The sequence below is a fragment of the Perognathus longimembris genome, chromosome 22 (assembly GCF_023159225.1).
Source record: "Perognathus longimembris pacificus isolate PPM17 chromosome 22, ASM2315922v1, whole genome shotgun sequence".
NCBI classification, from domain to species: domain Eukaryota; kingdom Metazoa; phylum Chordata; class Mammalia; order Rodentia; family Heteromyidae; genus Perognathus; species Perognathus longimembris.
Window position 1 is genome coordinate 2,892,984 of NC_063182.1, and position 19,432 is coordinate 2,912,415.

At 44.1% G+C, this 19,432-nt stretch overlaps 1 protein-coding gene across 2 annotated transcripts in view; it reads left to right on the forward strand.

The window, feature by feature from the left end:
• Window positions 1-14,432: 14,432 nt before the first annotated feature.
• Window positions 14,433-19,432, forward strand: part of Ppp2r2b (protein phosphatase 2 regulatory subunit Bbeta) — a 297,040-nt gene continuing 292,040 nt past the window's right edge. Inside the window, exon 1 of one of the 2 annotated variants that reach the window (XM_048331428.1) lies at window positions 14,433-14,742. In XM_048331428.1, the coding sequence (XP_048187385.1) occupies window positions 14,664-14,742 (79 nt within the window). In that variant the 5' untranslated portion in view covers window positions 14,433-14,663. The remainder of the gene's footprint in view (window positions 14,743-19,432) is intronic. The other variant, XM_048331427.1, reaches the window with a different exon arrangement.

A 19,432-nucleotide genomic window follows, 5' to 3' on the forward strand; every position in this document is an offset into this window, starting at 1 on the left:
TGACTCTGTGGTAGAGCACCAGCCAAAGCCAGTGCGATGCCTTCCATTCAAACCCAAGTACCCAAGGAAACGAGAAGATCATATATATAAATACTCATTATTTGTAAGCCACCATTAAAGTGTCATTATGATTGGACTTCCATTCTAATGTAATTCTTACCAGGACCTGATGGGAGGCGGATATAGTTATTCACATTTACCTATGAGAATAATGAAGTTAAACAAGCAAACAGAATATCAAACAATTTGCCAAAGACCCCTTACTAATAAAGAATGAGCTGGGTTCCAAAGCCAGGTCTTTGGGACGCCAAAGCGCCGGCTCTTCAAGCCCCCTTTTTGAAACAGGTTCGGATTTAGTCCTTGGGAATAAGGCTCAGAATCTACATCTTCCATGCATGTCTCTAGAGGATCATTGTGGCTCCAAGGTGAGCCAGGGATGGATTTAAACGTGCACGGTACTTAATAAATACACAGCCTCCCCGAACAGACTGTTAATTGGGCCATTTGTGTCAGATTCCAAATGATAATCAATTCCTACTTTATCTGGAAAATACACTTCTAAATGGTTGGACACAGACACTGGTGTCAAGGCTCCCTGGCGAACAGATATCAGAAGTCATTAAACCTGCACTTGAACCACCTCAAAGGTGGATGGCTATTTGTTGAATGACTTCGTGATGATTCACATGCTATTGCTGAAGTCAAGGTCACTTGTTTTTGATGGCCTGATCTCTGCAAGCTATTTTTCTAAACTGATCCAAGTCAATAAAAAGTATTTGACTTTCTCTTTTGCTTTGTTTGTTCCTACTAACAGCTATTTTGCCATTTCCTAGCTGATAACATTGGCCAGTTTGCATAACATCTCTCTGCTTCAGTTTGCTTGTCTACAAAATAGAAATACTAATGTAGGTACCCATTATGATAACTGTAACGATTAGTTGAACAGAAATATTTTATTATGTGTATATACAGATATCATATGATATTCACATTGTATTAACAGCAGTGATTTTAATCCAGAAGCATGGATAATCATGGGAAGCAACAAAATAAATATCTAGCGCAATATTTTTGCAAATCAAATTAATGTCAAAATGTATACTGAGGCCAGACATGGAGACACACCTCTCAGCTATGTGGACCTGTGGCTCTAGGAGCAGAGCATGAGCCTCGAACAAAAAAAGCTCAGAAACAGCATTCAAGCCCTGAATTGAAGCCCCAGGACCAGAAGATAGATAGATAGATAGATAGATAGATAGATAGATAGATAGATAGATAGATAGAGTCAGACAGACAGACAGACAGACAGATAGATAGATAGATAAGATAGACAGATAGACAGACAGACAGACAGACAGACAGATAGATAGATAGATAGATAGATAGATAGATAGATAGATAGAGACAGACAGACAGACAGACAGACAGACAGATAGATAGATAGATAGATAGATAGATAGATAGATAAGATAGACAGATAGACAGACAGACAGACAGACAGACAGATAGATAGATAGATAAGATAGACAGACAGATAGATAGACAGACAGACAGACAGACAGACAGACAGACAGACAGATAGATAGATAGATAGATAGATAGATAGATAGATAGATAAGATAGACAGATAGATAGATAGATAGATAGATAGATAGATAGATAGATAGATAGATAGATAGATAGATAGGATAGATAGATAATAGATGATAGATAGATAGATAAGATAGACAGATAGATAGATAGACAGACAGACAGACAGACAGACAGACAGACAGACAGACAGATAGATAGATAGATAGATAGATAGATAGATAGATAGATAGATAGATAGATAGATAGATAGGTAGATAAGATAGACAGATAGATAGACAGACAGATAGATAGATAGATAGACAGACAGACAGACAGACAGACAGACAGACAGACAGACAGATAGATAGATAGATAGATAGATAGATAGATAGATAGATAGATAGATAGATAGATAGACAGACAGATAGACAGATAGATAGATATAGATAGAAGAGATGATATGCTATGGGAGACCTCCGTGTTAAATGAATGAATAGACTATAAGGCAGAGTAAGCCAAAAGCAGGTTGCTTTGCAGGGACTAAGCACAAAAGAGGTAGAAATCTCACATGTGGTGTGGTTGGGGGACAAGGGCAGAGTTAAGACACACTAATGTTTTCAAATGAAACACTAATTCCTTTTCTTTGATGACTGCTAAATAGACTCTCAGTATAGAAACATTTAAATGTAACTAAAACATGTTACCCCAAGTAAGCTTCGCTCAATCCCACAACCCACAGATCAATACATTTGATTTGGTCCATCAAGACTCTTGCCAGATGTCTTGTAATGAACCATCAGTTTGTGTCAGACAAACTCTTTTCGTAGCCGATGGCATCACAATGGAAATGTTATGGTGTAAATTGATGCCTTCCCATAAGAAAATACACTGATTATCTTTCATATTTTGACAAGTAGGAATGTCCAGATTTTCAAAGTTTATAATAACAGTATCATGAACAAGCACCTCATAAATAAACCTTAGATTCACCCAGAAAAGCTATGTGATAAGTGTCACAAGAAGCATATGTTTTTCCATCAAAACACTTGGGTCAAATTCGGCTTCTCCAAGTTTTGTCGTGAAGCAAGTTCTGTCAAATTGGTGGCCAATGATTACAATTCCAGTAAACAAGGTAACATTGACCAGAACACATTCCAGGTTTTCCTTTTCCGACCTAAGGCCACACCACATTCCAGGTTGTTTGCACTCCTCCAAGTTTCACTCCTATTTACTGAATTCTAGTCACCTGATATTTAATTCCCTAATTTACTTGAAGTCTCTGTTTCTGGAGTTTCCCGATCCCTAGCGGGGCCTTTTGAGGGGTTTCATCGTCGTCTGGATGTCACAATGGGTAATAGTTAACAGTAACCTTTCCCCAAATTCTTTAATTTGAATCATCTAAAAATTATTCCTTCAAAATATATTTAATTGCCAGTCCTGGTAGACCCCACCTATAATCCCAGCTAGTGGAGAAATAGAAGGAAGCTCGTGGTAGAAGGACAGTCCAGGCAAAAAGCAAGTGAGCCCGCATCTCACCCAATAGGTGAGGTGCACAGTTCTCATCCCAGGAATGCAGCAGCATAAATGGGACCCGGGTTCAAGTTCAGGCCAGGCAAGGCAGGAACAGGAATCCCTATTTGCAAAAATAACGGGAGCAACAGGGGCTGGGGGTGTGATTTTGGTGTGAGAGCAACTGCCTAGCAAGTGCAAAATCCCGAGTTCAAACCCTAGTATTGCCAAAATAAAAAAAAAAAAGAAATGTATTTAGCTGATGATAGTCCTTTATTCCACTGTCTTGGAGGATTTCAGCAAGCAGAAATTGTAAGACATGAAGTCAGGACAACTGTATTTTTCTTAGACTCACACACTTAGATAAAGGAAGGCTTCTGCATGTCCGGTACGTAGAGTACCTGCAGAAAGGAAAGAAAAGACTGGGCTGAAAAGCAGAACGGATAACTGCTGGAGACTGAGAAAGTTCTTAATGGGCCAGAAGACCACAGAAATCCTGTCAGCTCGTCTCAGGACAAGGGAAGCAATCATTTTCTTGGGGAAAACAAGACTTTCCCCCTGCTAATTAAATGACTCACTCACCTATCCAATCGGTATGTGTCAAGTGGACAGTCCTAAGACTTGTAGGATGATGACCTGGCCATTGGCAAGAGTAATAAAATGAGCCCAGGAACTGGCCTTGCTCCGGGAGCAAAGGCAATGTTTTCAAGTGTGTAGCATAGCAGATCTTGATGAGAGAAAGCTGCATGTCCTGAAAGGAGGAGGGTCAGCCAGCAGGCGAGGGCTACCTTAGCCAGGGTCTCTGGGATCATCTTGTAGCACCCGGGTTTTATGCTCGCAATAGTGGACTTCTTCCCATTCACGCAGTGGAAAGGTCAATGTGTTGTGTTGAAGCGGGCTCTGAGGAGAAATCGGAGCTGAAGCGACATGATTAGGGTGATGTGGTTGTGCTTATTATCTGTTTATTAGCGAGGAGAAGGAACAGGTGTGAAAGGGGGATACATTTTGGAGCCGATGAGCTGGCTTGTAGGAAAGGGGTTAAATGAGGAAGGAAGGAAGCTGTGCTCCCAGGCTTCAGCTTTGAATGACAAGTGGACTCTGGACACCAGTTACTACTGACAGAGGGAATCCTGGAAAGAAACATAACGAGGATGAGAAATCGGAGCTGTGGTCTGAACACACCAAGTCTGACGTGGTTCTGAGGTCCCCCGTGGACCGACACCAAGAAGGACGCTGACTGTAGGAATGTGTCGGTGAGAACATGCGAGAGGCAGATAGCAACTGGGAGGCCTGGGCGTGCGTGGGGGGAGAGGAGCTACCCAGACGCATGAAGGTCGCCAGACGTGCAGACCACACTGACGGACATGCAGCCAAGGGCAAGCTTGGCAATGGCCTTGAAGTACTCCCTGGTTTCCTCTTGGGTCAGGGTGCTGTCTAAACACAGCGCACTCGGTTTAGTTGTTGGAAGGCACAGATAGCGTGCAGTTTTTGTACTTGTATTTGCTCTGCCTAGCATGCATATTTTATATAAATAGATCTCCGCTCAAGATGCACTTCATCATTATTAGGAACAACAGGCGTGTTAGGAAATCGCTAAGTGGCTATCAGACATTATTTTGAGATTCGATATGGAATTGTAGCTGTGGGAGGAAAGGGAAAATTATCTGGAGGGTTTCTGTTTGTTTGCTGTAGTTTGTGGTATTTTTCCCCAAACCAGTTTCTTTTCTGCTACTATAATTCAAGAGTCTTTGGTTTTTGGTTTTTTTTCTCATTCTGCAGTTGTTTAACGTCTGTCAGTATAGGTTATATCTTCTCAGTCCCAGGAAATAACTGTGTTTATTGTTTTGCGGGATGGGAAGAGCCTTTTCTCCTTCCCTTACCTCTGAGAAGATCACTTGGCAGAGGGAGACAAGTGTCCTCCTGGTTCAGGTTTCTGATGAGAGAAAATCCTCAACTTGGCTGTGGACGAGAAATGCATTTCCCACACCTGTGAGTGACTTCCTATCGGTAGCATTTGGAGAATGCCTAAGCTTTGTACTCCTGCTTAAGAAATTCAAGAAGACTCTACATAATATTTCAGCTTTTCTTCCGTGATTGTGACTCACGGCTGGCAATGAAGAAAAAAAAAATCCCACTGCTTGGGTCATTTCAAAAAGGACTTGTGAGCTTCTCGTTTTACCCAAAGAAGTCAGTGATTGGCACTTACCTCTGCTAGATGTTTAGCAACAATCAACGGCACAAAATGATTGTCACTTTACCCACAGACCTTCACCTGAAAGATGGCTCCCCTTCCCTTCTCTCTGGCATAGGGCAGGGGCCCTCACAAGAATCCCCATTTTAAAAAGTGATTCTGGGCTGGGGATATAGCCTAGTGGCAAGAGTGCCTGCCTCGGATACACGAGGCCCTAGGTTCGATTCCCCAGCACCACATATACAGAAAACGGCCAGAAGCGGCGCTGTGGCTCAAGTGGCAGAGTGCTAGCCTTGAGCGGGAAGAAGCCAGGGACAGTGCTCAGGCCCTGAGTCCAAGGCCCAGGACTGGCCAAAAAAAAAAAAAACGCGAGATGAAAGAAAGGCCTTCTTGTCAGCCAGGATGGGGGTTGTGGAGATGAGAGAGGGCTGGCTGTGTTCTGCAGGTGCCCCGGTGAGCGGCGGACTAGGTCTGTGCCGGAAGGGGAGGGGACTCCGCACTACCACACTGAGCCTGGACATCCTGTACTTTTTTTTGTTTTTTTTTTAATGCATTAGGTAATTAAATAGTTCCAAGCCAAGAAAGGAAAGCTCCGCCACTTCTCGCTTCACCTCTTCCCTAAAGCCAATCACTTTAAATGGATTTAATCAAGAAATACATATTGACGGTGCACTAAGCGTCCAGTAGGGGCTAGCTAGCCCCTGAGCAAGGCGAGACCGCTCTGGTTACTTAGACATCACCCTCCCCGCCCCCCCCCACCCCCAAATAAAACTTCTTCTGAAGACATCAGCAAGTGGTTTTCTAATATAATCCAACGTGGACCTGAGAAGTACTAGAAAAACAGCAGGCCACCCAATTCCCCCATGCACAAGGCAGAGAGAAGGAACGTCTCTGAGAACAAGGGGTAGTCACCCGAGCCCCAAAGGAAAATGGGAATTAGTACTCTTGGGTCATAGGCTCACATCTCATTTGTTCCTTTAGGTCACTTGCTTGGCAGATGGGGTCCACACAGCCACCTGAAATACTCCAAGTCTCTGGTGTTGATGTAGCGCTCCGTCTACTGGGGAGAGATAGACGGCAGAAAGTGGAAGGTCCCGAAGCAGTGAGATCATTTCAGAGGGAGACGAATGTTAGACAGATAGTTTTGTCACGTAGGAGAGGCTGAGCAAGAGACCAGGGATTTCTGCATTAAATTGTCCTTTGAAGACTTTTTTTTTTTTTTTTTTTTTTTGCCAGCGCAGTGTTTGTACTCAGGGCTTTAGACTCAAGAGGGTCGCTTCCTTGGCAGGTCCTCGGACGCTTTAGCCACGATTCTAGCACTGCTTTGTGCTGTTTCATTCAAGATGGAATCTCATTGATTTTTTTCTGCCTGGGCTGGCTTCAAACCCCTAATCCTCTGATTTTATAATCACGAACCACTTGTGCCAAACTTAAAGATTTTTTTGAACTTAAAATTGTTTACCTCTTTTTTACGTTCTTAATTTTGTTAGATGTTTTTAAAGAATCATTATCTGTGGCTTCAAAAGTGGTTTTTCTTATTACAATTTGATGCATCCTTTCCCCAAATTATGGCATGAGTCATTTCTCAGTGTGCATTTCTTAGCCTACACCATTTATCAACTTTACAGGTAATTTCAATGTTGACAGTCTTATACAAATGATATTCAAGCAGTAATGATTTTCAGGTATTGATATTAAGCACCTAGTTTTCAAGGGAAACTAATCACATTTTTTTGCAGCTTATCATTTGCATAGGTTTCAGAATTTTCCTTCTTGTTCTTTTACAGCCAATAGTTCATACAAAATGCAAATTTTTGTCAGATGTACCTGGGAGAGAACATTTTTAAATAACTAATTTATAGCTTGTCAAACACACAGTTTTTTAAAAAAAAATATTGTTATTTAATAGCGACCGGAACTAATTCATGAAACTAAAACAGAAAAAAAAATGCATAGCTTTATTTTTTAAAAACACAACCCAGTTGTTGTAGTTTAAATATTTGCATTTCTGTTCCTATAAAGCAGTGCTGTGTGTTCCTAATGGAAATGTGAATGCACTGGGGGATTTTCTTATCAGTCAAGAGCATGAACTGTGAGCAGATCGCTTGGGTTTGAGCCCTACTTCCTGTCGCTGTGAATAGGCGCCATAACCGCTTCTCTGTAAAATGGGAAAACAGCAGTTCCGCTTCCAGAATGAAGTAAAATGATCTGCATAAAACACAGGAGAAATGGGAAGTGTTCGCTGTCTTGTGGAGGAAAAGACAGATGACCAGAACCTAAAAATGGCCTGAAATCCTGCCATCTAGATAACTGTCCAATGTTTAGTATCTGATACGCTTACCGAATTAGACTGTAAATCTTCAGATCTGAATGGATCGCACAAACCATAGCTTGGGAAGAGCAGTAATCGCTGGTAGAGCTGGTTTTGATGCCAAAGAAGTTGAAGGAGAATTATACGTGGCCAGCTCCCTCTACATCAACGGCATGAACAATTAACTAGCACTTCTTATGCCGAATCCAAGTGTGGCCTTGCACAAGTGTGTGACTTGAATGCTTAGACCAATAGTATGTGGAGCTGAAGGAAAGTGTATGCTCATTTCTAATCCCTCCCTCCCCATTATACATGGAGGATTCAGAGAGACAAAGGAATGGGGACACAACCAAAGCTACAGCTTTGCTCTTCCACACCTCCATGAAGCATTTCTATTGCTCAGGTTTCTCTGGGACCTTATGGGGTGAGAGAAGTTCTCTGATGTCCTTCCTAGTTAAAAACTAAGAGACTACTGGTCAGCCTTTAAAAAAAGAAAAAAAAGCAAGAAAAAAATTTCAATGGGCAACGATGTAGATGAAGTGAAAACAGCCAGGCAAGAAAGACCAATTTCACAGGACCTCACCTGTGTGTGAGAGCGAAAGAGTGGAACTCCCGGAGTCAGAGACAATGCTGCTTTTCAGGAGACAGGTAACGCTGGAGGGCATTAAGGAAACTCCAGTTAGATATTGGTAACAGATTCAAGACACCTACTTACAGCACGGGGTCTGCAGTTAATAACAATGTGCTCTACACTAGATAGTTGGTAAGAGGGTAAATTCTGAGTGTATTCACCGCAAATGAGTGATAAGACATCATGTCTATGTTATTTACCATCATTTAACCACTCTACAACATATTTATGTGTCAAAACATCATATATATATATATATTTGTTAATTAAAAAATTCTATGAATCTTCCTAGCCACCAAGCAAGTATTAGGAGGAGCTTCCAACACCATGGTACCAGACCTTTGCTCTTTTGCCCCTGGATGGAGATTGCGCGTGAGGAGGGGAGGAGGGGGTACCACGCCCTCCAAGGGCCTCCACCGCGACTCTTGAGCAGCACCGAGGTCCGTCACATCTACCCCGCCATCTGTCCTCTGTCTGGTTGAGAGGAAGTTCAGCTCCCCGGTCTCCTCCACATACTAACCTTTCCCACGTCTCGAGGCAAGAAAGCTGAAGATGCGATCATGTCTAGAAAGAGCTTTCCTGAAGCCTAAGAAAGGCCTGAGGACCGAGGTCACGCCCGTCTCCTTTGCCTAATTTAGTGCTTGGCGCTTATTGGAGTCAATCAATTGAACATTTAATGAAAACCTGTAGCCAGCGCTGAGCTTATATAACACACTAGGCCCTCGCTCTTGCCGGGTCAGGCGCTTCCTAAGGCCTTCTCCCTTTAATGGAGTCAGCAGTAGGCTCCAGAAATGCTCACCTAGGCTGGTGCCATAGCTCAGAAAGTCTTGAGTAAGGCATTTCATCTCTCTGTGCCTCAGTTTCCTCATCTGTAACATAAGGACAGTAATCGAAGTTACTTCCAAGATGCTGGTGAAGATTAAATGAATATGTAAGTATATGAAAATACAGCGTACACTGTATATACATATAAACAATTTAAACACAAACATCTATGTATTTACAAAAATATAGAAGTATGTAATATATAAATTATTTAGTATTTATTTGTATATTCTTATCGGTTGTGGGGCTTGAACTCTGGTCCTGGGCACTGTCCCTGAGCTCTTCAGCTCAAGGCAAGCACTCTACTACTTGAACCATAGCGCCACTTCTGGTTTTCTGGTGGTTAATTGGAGATAAGAGTCTCATGAACTCTACCCAGGCTGGCTTTGAACTGCAGTCCTCAGATCTCAGCCTCTTGAGTAGCTAGGATTACAGGTGTGAGTACCGGTGCCTAGCTTATAGTTTATATTTATATAAATATATATTTATATAATATAAAATACTTTTAACGCTTCTTTTAATAAATACATGCTGCTTTTAGTAATAACAGTCGCTCAGCCTATAAAGAAGGCATTTTTACTAGGATTAAGGAAATTGATATTCAAGGTGCTAAATATTTCCTCCATTAGTGACTTGAGAAACCTATGATCTAAATTTATAAAGTAATCATGAATGCATTAATAATGCCTGTAATAATGGTAGTTGAGAACTCGGGATCTAAAGTCAGGCTACTAGGTTTGAATCCAGGCTGTGTTCTTTCTAGCCTGTGTCCCTGAGCCTCCACTGATACCCCAAGAATAATAGATCAAACCTTGCCGAGAGGTCGCCAGCTTTGAAGGAGATGATGTTTGTTGGCCCTCGGCTCAGGGACTAGTACTCAATACGAGTCCCATGAACATCCTCTTATTTTTGGTCTTGGTAGCAATGGCTGTTATCAAGTTTAGTTATTTGTTCCAAACGCCTAATCAAACACCCGAGGGATAGCTGTCTTTGTCTTCTTAACTTCCCCAACACACACACACACACACACACACACACACACACACACACACACACATACACACCCCTACGTGATCACCAAGTCCTGTGCCAGTCTTCACCCTGAGGATATCCATCTCAAATCTCTCTCTCCCCCTCCAGTCTCCACCCTCGCTTTGGCATTCTCTTCCTTCTTTGGACCCTGGAGCAGCTCCTCTGGCTTCCTCGACAGGCCTCCTCGTGGGCCTCTCGAGTCTATTCCTCACACTATGCTGTAGACAATGTTTGCAGTGTCGAAAAGGCCATCTCGTTTCCAAAGACTCCCCGAAGGTTTCAGTGCAAGGATAATTTGAGCAGCACTTAGCATTCTCCTTCATGGACTGGCTGCTTCGTATTTTCCCCTGCCATTTCCCTCAACTCATGCTAACCCTCTTTGCCAAAATTTGTATTTCACCCCTCTTTCCTTGGCCTTGCCTAGCTCTCAGTTTGGTTCTCATTTTCCCTAGGAAACCTTCCCTAAGTCCCAACTCCTGCCCTTCCAGAGAGTCCTAGATGTCACTGTGGTCTACTTGTCAAATGCATTATAACTTTCTTGCTCCTCTGTTTCCTTATTCTCTCCATGAAAGGATAGCTTTTTCTACCATGTCCACACTTAATTTCTTGATATATATATATAATATATATATACTGTACGTATCCCTAGTGTTCAACACAATGTCTGACACGTAGCAATGCTTGATAAATCTTTATTGAATCCATAGATGTAAGAACGAATGAGTAGCATCTTCCCAATAAGCACGAAAGACAAATATGTCACGGGGTCCCCCAAGAACCATACTGCTGGTGACAGTGTGGTATTTTCTACGGCTGGGTTCAGTTCCTTGGGGTGTCCTTCAGATTCCAGTGACTGATGACAGAAGAGAGCTGTCAGTGTTCCAGGCTAGACCACATGGCAATAGCCTTATAGGTTACAGTTTTCAAAGAACTTAAAAAAAAAAAAGTGTTTCGTGAGATTTGCCCCCCCCACATCTGTGGGAAAGTGAGGTGAAGTAACCGAAAGGTGGCAAATTACGATCACCTCTAGTTCTCGTTGCTATTAATAAAAGTAGTAAAACCCAAATAAATATGCAACCTCTGCGGAAGTACAGGATGTGCAGTCCAAGTGAAAAATAAAATTCTCCATGGCCGAACAACTGTGCTAGGGGCTCGAGCGGGCGGGCGGTGCTCCCAGCCCCGGGGGGGAGGCCTCCTCCGAACAAGTGCACACCTTGCTTGAAGAACAGCTAACAAGCAAGGTGTTTTCCCCTTTGTGGTCACCTGAAAGATTTACTGTTACAACAGCTTCTCAGAAGCAAAGGGAAAATTGGGTTAAAAGTATTTTCTAGAAAAGTCATTAGACTCGATCACTCAAGAGCCTTTTTTGGTGCTTCTAAAAGATAACCTTGGAGTCAGGAAACAAGGTTCACCCCCCCCCCCACCCCGGGTTTATGAGTGGAGCTCCTTGCAAGCTGTCGGACAGGAAATGCTTTCCTAGGGAATGCTGGAAGGCCAAAGTCGGTTTCAGCCAAAGAAATTACTTAGGATGTTGCTATTGTTTTAGTTTAGCGAGTCCTCCTAATACTCATTATCAATCAAGACCCCAAGATGTACAGATCGGAAGCAAACAGGACACTATTTTTGAACAAAATAGAAATGCATTCTGTATTGACTTCTTAGGAAGACTTTGAGGTTTTCTAATTGAATATAACTATATATAAAAACAAACAAATATATATATATATATATATTATCCTGAATACCTAGTCAGTTGTTGCTTGAACAAGGAAGAGGTAGAGCGCTAGCCTTGAGCATAGAGAGGCTCAGGGACAGTGCTCAGGCCCTGAGGCCAAGCCCCAGAACCAGAGCACATTTTAAAGAAAGATTTATATTGTATAAAGGAATGGACAGGTGAACTGACCATAGATAGACCTCTTTCTGGAAGAAAGTGGTCAGAATCTACCAAATTGTAGAGTGTGCACACTGGCGAGGGGCCTAGGAAAGTGGGATAGTGCCGCATTAACGTTTATCAAATTCCTATTGGGTTCAGACGCTGAACCTTGCACTCAGGATTCTGCAGAACAAAAAGTCAAATTTTTACCTTCCTGAAAATTAGAGTCTGGCAGCATTAGAGAGTAGACAGCAATAAACAATGAAACCGAATAGCCCCTACTTTGTGCCAGGAAGAATTTTAAGTACTTCATTGATCTGCTTCATTTTTCCATTCATCACAGTATTAGGGATAGTTGTCGTATCTGAAGAAGGCCGGGAATGGTTCTCACGCCTGAAGGTCAGGTATCTTATCCGTCTTGTGTCCTACGGATCCCTTGGCCCCATACATAGTGTGTGGCGTACGTAGGTTCTCAATAAATTCATCGAGTAATGAATCAGGGCTTCAAGGGGGGTTGGGGGATGGTATTTGTGAGACTGCACAAAGGGGATTGAGCCCATTGTGAGCATTAAGAAAACTTTCCTTGAAGATGTGGCATCATCTCTCAGTCTAATGCCTAATAAACTGGAAGATCATTAATATAATATACGTATGATCTATTATGGAAGAGACTAAAACTCTTGCAGTCTCCTATGGGAAGGGCTGACACTACTGCAGGCAATAGTCATTGAACCTATGCAACACCTGTGGTGTGCAGGCCCTGAACTAACCTCTTTGTATGAACCATCTTACTCACAGTGTTTTACGGGTATCTCTAGTAGCATTTCATAAGGCTTCAAGACGCAAGGAAAGCTGCCCCAGATCCTATGAGTCCATGTCAAAGGTAGGATCAAACTTTGGCTACCTGTGGGGCCCTCCCTCCCAAAAGGCCAAGCCCAGCAGCAGCATGGGAGTTTATGAGACACCCACAGAGTGGCAGAGGTTTCCTTTTTGTGGCATCGTTTCTGTCAAGAATACATGGGGGATACCTTGCCACGGTCCCCATTTAACAGATGAAGAAATTGAGGCTCACGGGTTCTTGGCTAATTCTCCCTCCCCTTCCCCCTAAAGGAATCCACTGGGGTTCAAACCAGTACTAACTGGGGATGGTCTGCCTCCGTCTGAGGAAGTTATTTGACTAGTACAGGATGAGTTGGCCCGGCTCAGCCAACCATTTGTCCACAATTAGCGAGGTGGCAGCTTCGTGCCAGTTGATTTACATGATCATGCTGGGCTTTTATACTAAACGATCTTGTGTCTTTTCTCTCCGGAGCAGAATAGCACATTTCTTCAAGGCTAAGTAGTCTTTGTAAAGGGGAGAACCTAGAAGGGCTTAAAAACTCTCCTACCCTCTTTTGAAGACATGTTTTTTAATGTCAAATCTTATTTTTAAAAACCCCTCTTGGGAATAGTCGTCTTCTTTTACAGACCCTTTAAATCACTCCCTTGTTTCTCTATGTGCAGCACAAAGGACATTCACCTCTTTCTCTCCATCCTATACAATGGTGCCTTTGACAGAACTCACAGATCCCAAGCTGAAGCCCTGGGCGAGGCTCCCAAAGCCACCTACCCTCGCCCCGCGTCACTTGTGTTTGCTGGTTGGCCATGTCTTTTAAACCTTCTCTCTCACTCTTTCTCTTTCTTACTCTCTCCTTCCTTCCCCCTGTCTTTCCTTCCCTCTCTCAACCTGCTTCCTGGCCTCCCTCCCCCTCCCCCGTGCCCGCTCATCCATCTGCCCTTCCATCCATCCATTCACACATCCATCCATCTCTCCATCCCTTCATCTGTCTATCTAAACCATCCGTCCGTCCATCCATCCCACTGAGACCTTGGCAAGGTCATGTGATCCTAGGATCATTAACTCTTCCCGCAGTTTCGCATGCCAGAGTCGTGCGTGGCGTTGTAGATTGATGTTGCGCACAGGGGAACTTACAGCTAAGTTGCTGCTCCCGTGCTCATGCCGGAGGGGGTCGGGGGATAAAAAAAAACGCCACAGTGGAACACAGAATGTGTCTGTGTTCGCCCTCTGTCACCAACGACTCAAATCAGCTTTTGGCTTCACCTAAATGATAAATGGCCCCATTGTGAAGGCTCCGGTATTGTTGTGTTTTGTAAACAAAAATCTAGATTAGGCAGGGACAGAGACCCGTTTCACGGCACTGTACTTTAATATTCGTGAGATCCCTGGCATTTCGGGTGGCTCCTTTTAACAGCCACCTCGCTCCAGGGCAGAACACTGTGCTGTCTTTGTTTCATCTGCTCTTTCAGCTGCACAAGAGATGGTCACTTCTCCTCACGAGTCGCAGAGCCCACTGGATTGCTAAAAGAAACCGGCCACCACGAGCCAAGGTAGAGGTTTCAGGCTGAGCGTTTCAGCAGCGTGTGTTTACAGGCAGGTCTGACTTACTCAGCAATCCTGCAGCCAATGAAGAGGCTCTGTCCTGCCTTGCTTGGGGGCTTCTGAGTTTGAGCTGCATGCAGAAATGTAAGGCAGTGCTTCCTGGCGCTGATGGCAAAATGGGACCCATCTCCGGTTCTGCCACGGGCTGCCCAGCTTTGCAAACCTGGGAGAGAACCGACAGAAACAGAGTGGCGATGTAGCCAGCTTTAAAGGCCGAGAGAATCCCGATGGATTCAGCAGACTGGTTTTCGATTTAGAGTCTTATGTTTTCCTTGGAAGATGAAATGCTTCTCTCGCTACCTGCCTTACATCTTCAGACCTCCGAACACCATCCTCTCTTCCAGCTGCCACACGGAAGGTACAAATCAGAGAGGGAGAGCGTCTGGGTGGGTGGGCCACAGTGGGCTGGTGTCTGACTTCACACAGGTGCTGCTGCTGCTGCTGCTGCTGTCTGTAGCTAGCTGCTAGATGACGGTCGTTCCTGGCAAAAGCTTGAATCCGACAGAGTTAGATCTGTTTTCCCCCAATCAGCCTGCCTTTTACAAGGAGAGGGGACTGTGTGCTGAAGATCAGAATTGTGCTACAAAGGTGATCTCAGAGCTAACAGCTAGTTGGAAAACAATACAGAAATGTTGTGCCGAGTTCCCTTGTTTCATTTATCATGCAGACAACTCACTGGAACTGGTACTAAGATGAAAAAAGAAATTCAGCGGGTGTTGCTCTGTTTTTGTCACTGTCTGTTTAATAAACTTGGTATGTGCCCAAGAAAGCAATTAATAGGATAGCATTAGCTTCGTTTATGACTGTGGAGTGCCAGTGGTCAGATTGGTTCGCTTTGGAGTCTCCAATTAAGTTGCAGTAAGTACATGGCTGACTTTTAGCAGTTGTTGGAAATGTGGATTGTGAGGGTCGTAAGTGAATGTTCTAAAGGAAGAGTGAGCTGAGTCTTATGCACATATCTAGCTCCAGTTTCTGCTGGACACCGGCTCTTCTGCCTTTCAGCTTAGCGTGACATGCATACACGTAGGTGTGCTTCCCGTGTTACAGGTGTGTGCCTTGTGGGCAAACAGGCAATTCTTCGTCGACTAAGCATTGCAGAATTCAGTATTTCTCTAGTCTGTAGCTGGTTGTGCACCTTCTATGATTTGCCTATTTCTCTAGATCTGACACATTTTTTTTTTGAAAAAAGAACAGTGTCATGAAATGCAACTGGCTGGACATGGTTTCAGCCTTAGGGATCGTCCTACAAGTGGTACTCGATTGAAGAGAGTACAGGATGGTAAGGATTGCGTCTCAAGCGGACGTCTCTACAGTCTGCCGGGATGGAGTAGCCATCAGCCTGTCGGTCATCCTCAGAGTAGAACCCGGGGTAGAGAGCTGTGCCTGTGGAAAAGAGAAGCATACATAATGCCACAAAGCGGTTATTCAATCAGTGCCCCAGACGAAAAGGGAATCAATGCTCATCATGATCTTGTATTGGGAATGGAGATGACATTTTTTTTCCTAGACATTAATATCTCATAATTTGTTTTCCAGTTGCAGGTTCCTTTAAAACTGTATTGATGGCTATAGCAAATGACCCACAGGGAAAATGGTTTTTCTTCCTTGTGGGGAGAAAATGAACCTAAGTCCCTGTGTATGTTAAGGGGAGGAGGAAGAAAGAGAGTAGCAAGGATCAAAATCACCAGAATTTGAACTTTCCAAACACAAAAGGCCTAAAGAAGCTGTGTAGCTTCGCTTCCTGTCCTGTTACTCCTCCCAGCTTACCATTAAGCACCAAAACACTTGGACTATTCAGTATGGTCTTGTGTATTAATCAGACTGTATATTCTACGTCATATAGATTCAAAAATGCTACCACCGAAAGGTTTACAAAATTCGTTGTTTTTTTTTTTTTTTTTTTTTTTGCCAGTCCTGGGCCTTGGACTCAGGGCCTGAGCACTGTCCCTGGCTTCTTCCCGCTCAAGGCTAGCACTCTGCCGCTTGAGCCACAGCGCCGCTTCTGGCTGTTTTCTGTATATGTGGTGCTGGGGAATCGAACCTAGGGCCTCGTGTATCTGAGGCAGGCACTCTTGCCACTAGGCTATATCCCCAGCCCTCACAAAATTCGTTTTTAAAATGAAATTTTAGGTAGGTTTTCACCTGTCATCCTAGCTACTCAGGAAGCTGAGATTTTAGGATTACAGTTTGAAGCCAGCCTGGGCAGGAAAGTCTATGAGACTCTTTATCTCCAATTAGCCACTGAAAGGCTGGAAAATCATCTGTGGTCCAAGCGGTAGAACACTAGCCTTGAGCTGAAAACCTCAAGGACAGTGCCTAGGTCCTGAGTTCAAGCCCCAGGACTGGTGACACACACACACACACACACACACACACACACACACACACACACTGTACTATTTCCATCAAAATGAAAATGCTACTTGGTCTCCAAGGACACAATCTCTGCTTCACTCACTCGTAGCAAAGGGGGTGGTGCAACAAGTATTTAAATTTGCTGTGACCCTAGTGATGATTATGGGTAAGAATAAGGACAGGGTCAGAAGGACCTCATGGCGGAGGCACTGGGAGCTGGTGGGAGAGGCAGGAGTTAGAGGAGTTCGATACCAGGCAAACAGGGCCCTCCTCACTTCATTGCTCTATGCATAATTTCATCTATGAACAGGGAAATAGAAACATCTCCCAGCCCAGCCCCGGTGGCTCACGCCTGTCACCCTAGCTTCTCAGGAGGCTGAGATCTGAGGATCGAGGTTCAAAGCCAGCCTGGACAGGAAATTCTGTAAGACTCTGATCTCCAATTAACCACCAGAAAACCAGAAGTGGCGCTGTGGCCCAAGTGGTAGAGCTCTAGCCTTGGGCTAAGGAGCTCAGGGACAGCGCCCAGGCCCAGAGTTCAAGCCCCACCATCAACAACAACAACAAAAAAGAAAGATCCCCTACCTTGGATAGTGATAACTAAGTGTGGCAGTTAAATAGTTACATGGTGTTCCTCTTAAAGTTCAGCACAGGATAGGCACTGTCTTTAAGCTCCACTTTTTGTGTTTTTTCTCACTTCTTCAATTTTTTTTATTTTATTATCAGAAGCGACGGTACATCCTCGTATCACTAAAACCTATGACTCTAAAGTTTGTATGAGGAGAAAACAATATCAGAATGAGTCTGAGATTTTCTCCCGCCCCCCTCCCCCTTTCTTTCTCCCTCGCTCTTCTAGCAATTGTTTCATTCTTGCCGTTATTCTGGAAAAGCTGCTGATGTGAACTTCACTTTTGAGGTAATTGTGAAAGTGCAGGAAATGAATGGGTACCGGTAGCTTACACGTGTAATGCGAGCTTCTTGGGAAGTAAAGATTGTGAGGATAATGGTTCAAGGCCAGCCAGGGCAGAGATTTCCCGACAGAGAGCTAGACGCAGGGGAGTGATAGGAAGATGAACACTGGGGACCCCACCCATGTGTGCCTGAGCAGAGGAGCCCAGACCCTATTTCAGAAATAACCAGCAGAAAAAGATCAAAGGCTGGAGGCATGGCTCAACCGCAAGAGCATCTGCCTAGCACGAGGCCCTGAGGTCAAACACCTGCACTATCAAAAGAAAAAAGAAGTGAAAAAGGAATAATTTGTGACTATTCCCGTCAGTAGCAAACTATACAAATAATCTCCCTAAGTTGTCGTAGAACAACTCTGAAAGTTTTGCCCATTCCTGGGCCTCTTACGGGGCAGAACCATTGTATGGAAGACTTGGGTTAACGTCCTGGACTTGCTTTGAAGTGGCTTTTACCATGGAGGAAGATGGGGGCCTTCCAACGCTGCCACCAACAGAGTGGTGTGAGTAGTTCCTTAACCTTTCTGGGCATCCGTGACAAGATATAAGACTTAATATTCCTTATAGTGTCTTACACACAGGATGTTAATAACAGTCATTATAGTGATCAGCTTTTACTTACACTGAATTTATTACGTCTGCATGCCATATACAGGGACACTCGTGCACACAGTGAATCGGGAATGTGTATGTCCGCAAGAGCATTTCCTTTTTCCTCCCTCCTCTCAGTCTTGGCCCTCAAACTCCTCCTTGTTCTATCAGACAGAGACTTTGTTCTTCATGAAGCAGACCCCTGAAACACCAACACAGTTCGTATTTAAATTCTCTCAGTGGTTTCCCCGTCGTCTAGGAGGTCCTGGATATTCTGCCTGCCTGACTTCCGGCCTGACTTCGGTCTGACTTCCTGTCAGGGTCCATACAGCTCCCTCACGTCTGGCCTCCCAACACATTGTTGGTGCCTTGCCATTGCCTGGCCCACCATAGGCTTCCAGGGTGTTGTTCTCCCTGTCTGTCCTATTTCCATGTTCGACTCCAGCTCCCGCTGAGAAGCCCTCTCGGACAGACAGCCAGCCCTAGCTCTGGATTTCTTCCCATCAGAGCTTGCATCCTAGCTTGTTGTTGGGAATAAACTATTTTGCTGATGTCTTTTTCCCTGCTGTACTGAAGGCTTGGTGCCATTTTGCTCTCCTTTGTACCCCAGTGCAAGGACAAGGCCAGGTGCATAATAAGCACTCAATAGGATTTCCTAATGAAGTGACATTGTGACAAAGACCGAGGCTATTATCGTGTGGATGCAATTTAAAACTATCTGTGGAAAGCATTCCAAACAGCACCAACTCCTTCCTAGATCCGAGTTGTCTTCATCTCAGTCGGTGGGGTGGGAGGGGTGGTAGGGGGGTTGGCAGGGGGGCACTCCGGATGTGGACTGTGGGAGATGAATGTATTGCGGTGCTCGTCTCTGTCTTGAAGGAAGAGGACACAAAGAGAAAAGTGGCAGGCAAATCATGCTGACGCACTATCAGGGTTTTTGAGAAAACACCGGCCTGTCTTCCCTTCTCTGTGGACCTCATTAAATGATCACGTAACTCCCTTCCCCTTACTGGGAGGAAATTCATCTAGAAAAGTGACTTTAGGAGGGGAAGAAAAAAATCCCAGTCACAGCCAGGAAGAAATCATTGAGGTGTGCATCAAGGAAAGGCAAAACCTCACAGGTACGGAAGAGCCAGTGAA